Raw genomic sequence first — 3,851 nt, forward strand, 5'->3', positions numbered from 1 at the left:
AATGGGGACCTCAGATGCAGGTAGAGAGTCGGGGCAGCCTGGTCTAGGCCCAGGTCTGACTAATTACAGAGAACCTCTGGTGAGTCCCAACACATCGGGATGCTTGGGTTACTTACTGGTCCAAATGCTATGATTTTTAAGAATATGTGGCTTGCTTTCTATTTAAAATCCTGACTTCGTTTTTTCTTGTAGATGAGGGCCCAGTGTGTGTGTCACTAATATCCATCCTATTTGTAAGCACTCTCCAACCCAAGTAGGGGTATTAGATAAAATCTCTCATTTCTGTCCCTGGGTGTGAAGTCGTCGCTCTTGCCCAAATCCATATGTGGAAGCCCCAGGATGGGGGTGACCATACAACTGAGCCATGAAGAGCTCCAGGTGGTACCAATTGAAAACGTGTGTTTGTTTTTCAGGACTAGTCACAGTGACTCCAGCATTTACATTCGACGACATACTAATAGGTCTTCGGAATCGGTTAGTATGTGAATTTCTTCTTTTTCCGCACGGCCCCTGCTAATCAATTCTTTTCCATCCTTCCTCCTCCCCAGCCCAGAGCTTTGAAATTACTGACGTGCAACAGCTATACTTTTGGATAGAAGACAAGCAAATTGAAACCTTGTCATTAAGCACAGTCCAGTCGGATGTCCGGTTTGGGCAATAAGGGATGTAAATAAAGTGATGATTTTAAAGCCCAAAGGCCTCTTTGTTACAAAAACGCATCCCAAACGCCCCGCCTGGACCCCCCCCCCCCCCCCCGGCCCCACACACACACCCAGAAAGATCACATTCAAAGACAGAGGTGCAACATGAGTGGAGGTCCGACGGACACTCTCACGTGCTTAGTACCAGATGTTTTAGAACCCGGAGCAGCACACCCCAATTCGGGTTCCGGGTAGTGGGGATTCTCTTGCTCACAAGGGAGGGGCTTGGGGGAGGAAGTAGAGGAATGTATATTGTGTAGTGCTTTGATTTTGGATCTAGGTGCTGATAGTATTGAGAAATGCACGGCATGCTCGGCTTTGTGTGTTTAAAATCATTTTATTTTCTGTTTCAGAGATTTCATCTTTACTAATTGGGTTGCGGGGGTTTTGTTTGTAAATTTCACTGTAGGATCATTTTAGCTATGTTCAGTTGAGGAACGCAGCAGATCTGGATGACAGAAGAAACCGAATGTTAACCAGGTTGGTGGCTTTACTTCAGGTTTTGTGGGACTTGTAATAAAATGTTTTTCCATTCTGCAGCCTGCCTTACAGGGGTGGTTCTTCTCCCACTGCTCTGTTGATAGCAGTATTAATAATTTGGGATAATGCCAGGAAATAACTATTCCAGAGAAAATGATGTAAATTGAATATGAGTAGAAAGGAAAAGTAGATATTAATTAACACTGATGGGCAGGGCCTGGTTCTGAAAATGAGTCAGTTTAAAGACCGGTCTGGGGTCTGAGCCTACTGCTTTATTTAAATGAGTGGTGTACGGTATAGGGTGGTTTAGTGGTATAAGGTAGTTAGCAAGGGGAGGGCCAGGCAGGAGAAGAGGTGGTGGTCTTGGGAGGCTATGTGTCCCCCGCCTCCGCAATGCTGTAGTCCCTGACGCCTGTCTGTTCACTGTCGCCACTGCAGGTACAATACTCAGAAGCTCACTGAGCTGATTTTACAGTTTTATGGCATCAGAGCAGACATGAAGAGGGAAAGCAAACATGCCAGGAAGTCTATGAAAGTATTTCTTGCTGTCGGAGAACTGCTGGCCTAGCCTAATGTTGCTGAATTGCTGGAAACCTGCCCATTTAAAACATAGGGAACCAGAAAAACTTCTCAAACTCTTACAATTCTGAGACATCCCCATTCCTGCTGAAGTCATAGAATTGCTTTATGTTTCTATTTTTAAAAAGTTTTATTTACTCACCACAGATTTGAATTGGCTTGGAAGGATTTAGATTACTGGAATCGGAAGCCTCTGTCTGAATATTACCCAACACCCAAGAGTGTGGTCCTTAGAACCCCATCCCTCTGGCTGCTAAAAAAGAAGCAAGACAGCTCCTTTCCCCTGCCTTGAAATGGAAATACTAATTCAAGTTTTCAACTAGGCTGGACATGCTCATAGGAAAATAATCCTTTTTGCTCTTATGTTGAAAATAGAACCTATAAAGTTGAGAAATGCAGGCATGTTTTCAGTTTTCTACATTGAGCATTTATTACCTTTATAATAAAAAATACGGTTTAGGCTGCCTGTGGTGGCTCATGCCTGTAATCCCAGCACTTTGGAGGCAAGGAGGGAGGACTACTTGAGGCCAGGAGTTTGAGACCAGTCTGGGCAACACAGAGAAACCCTGTCTCTATAAAAAGTATGTAGTTTAAATTGTTTCTGTGGATAGCTTTTTAAAAAAGACCATCATGTGGGTATTTATCATTCAGTATGTAGATGGCGACAGTTGTTTAATCCCACCCTGCCCCTCACTCCTGCTATCAGGAGATAGTACTGGGACAAGTGGTTTTAGCCTCTCGTAATCTCCATTACACGGCACGAAACCCCCTAAGAAGCTTACACTGCAGGCTTCTCTACATGCAGCTCCAAGCAGAGGCCCCAGCCCCAGCTCATGGTCCCTACCTCACCCTTTCCTCTGGAAACTCAGGTCTGGGGTTGGTTTCCAGCATCTTCTGTGCTTCACTATTATCCACCAGGCAAAACCTTCTGGGCTTCCCTATTGTCCACCAGGCAAAACCAAAATGGCATTTTAACACTACCACCTATAAAATAAAAGCAGGAAGGTAAATCTGACTGAAATCAAATCTAGTAACTATTTTAAAGGTAATATTCCAAAGCCAAAACAAAACTGTGGGGAATGGGAGAGGTCTTTGTTTGTTTCTTTCTGATAGATGATTTAAAATGATCTGCTATCAGGGATGCTTCATCCCTTAGATGACCTATGAGGTCCCCTCTGTTACAAACAGCAGCGAATCATCAGTATCTAACTCCATGCCACTCTCTGAGAGCACTGTGGCATCAAGAAAGGTGTCCCAGGAGACCTGGCCTAGGTGCCAGCTCTGTCGCCAAGTAATCCCGTGGCCTTGGGCTAGTCACTCCACCCGAAAGCCTCAGTGTGTCCATCTGCAGAATGGCGCTGCTAGCTCCTCCCACCTGATGTTATGGAGATGAACAGAGTGTGTGCAAAAGCTCGAGGGACTGTCTTGTTGGCCCAACCCACTGGCTTGGGTCAGCACACACAGTGTGGGGCCTACCTGGACCTGGTGCTGGGGAGCCTTCAGGTCTTCAGGCAGGGAGTGGGGGCCGGGGAGAGACGGGTAGCACTGGGTGGGATCCACTCTCTTGGGAACCTGCTTGGTAACTGCCTTTCCTCTGTGTTCCTTCTGTAGGAAGGCCAACAGCTCAGGAGAAACCATGTCCCTGGGGAGCCACAGCCCACAGAGCGACTCTCTGACACAGCTTGTCCAGCAGCCGGATATGATGTATTTTATTCTTTTCCTGTGGCTCCTGGTGTACTGCTTGCTGCTGTTCCCACAACTGGATGTTAACAGACTCTGATACGTGTGTCTGGATAATAAAAAAGACAGGACCCTGACCAGGGGCAGGGTACTTCATTTTATTTTGGGTTCTGGGTGGGGCACTTCTACAGACAGTTGAGGACCCCCGAGGAAACTTAGACCCCCTTTCTCACTATTGTGGTTTTTTTTGTTTTTGTTTTTGTTTTCCCCAGGTTTCCTTTTTTTCCTGGACGACGTGAGCATGCTTTTCTCTTTGGCTGTGTACTCAAAACTCAGGCATGCAGCTGGATCTGTAGGTGGGGCTTTGTCCTTGTGTGCCTTGCTGGGTCGGATAGGAAGCATCATTAGTGA

General features: G+C 46.2%; 1 protein-coding gene across 1 annotated transcript in view; it reads left to right on the forward strand.

The window, feature by feature from the left end:
* CLMN (calmin) overlaps positions 1-3,577 on the forward strand; it is a 130,993-nt gene extending 127,416 nt beyond the window's left edge. The window contains exons 11-13 of the mRNA XM_026455341.1: positions 414-474; positions 1,111-1,181; positions 3,372-3,577. Coding sequence (XP_026311126.1) covers positions 414-474; positions 1,111-1,181; positions 3,372-3,540 — 301 coding nt within the window. The 3' untranslated portion in view covers positions 3,541-3,577. The remainder of the gene's footprint in view (positions 1-413; positions 475-1,110; positions 1,182-3,371) is intronic.
* Positions 3,578-3,851: the final 274 nt, after the last annotated feature.

The sequence above is a fragment of the Piliocolobus tephrosceles genome, chromosome 6, assembly GCF_002776525.5.
Source record: "Piliocolobus tephrosceles isolate RC106 chromosome 6, ASM277652v3, whole genome shotgun sequence".
Lineage (NCBI taxonomy): Eukaryota > Metazoa > Chordata > Mammalia > Primates > Cercopithecidae > Piliocolobus > Piliocolobus tephrosceles.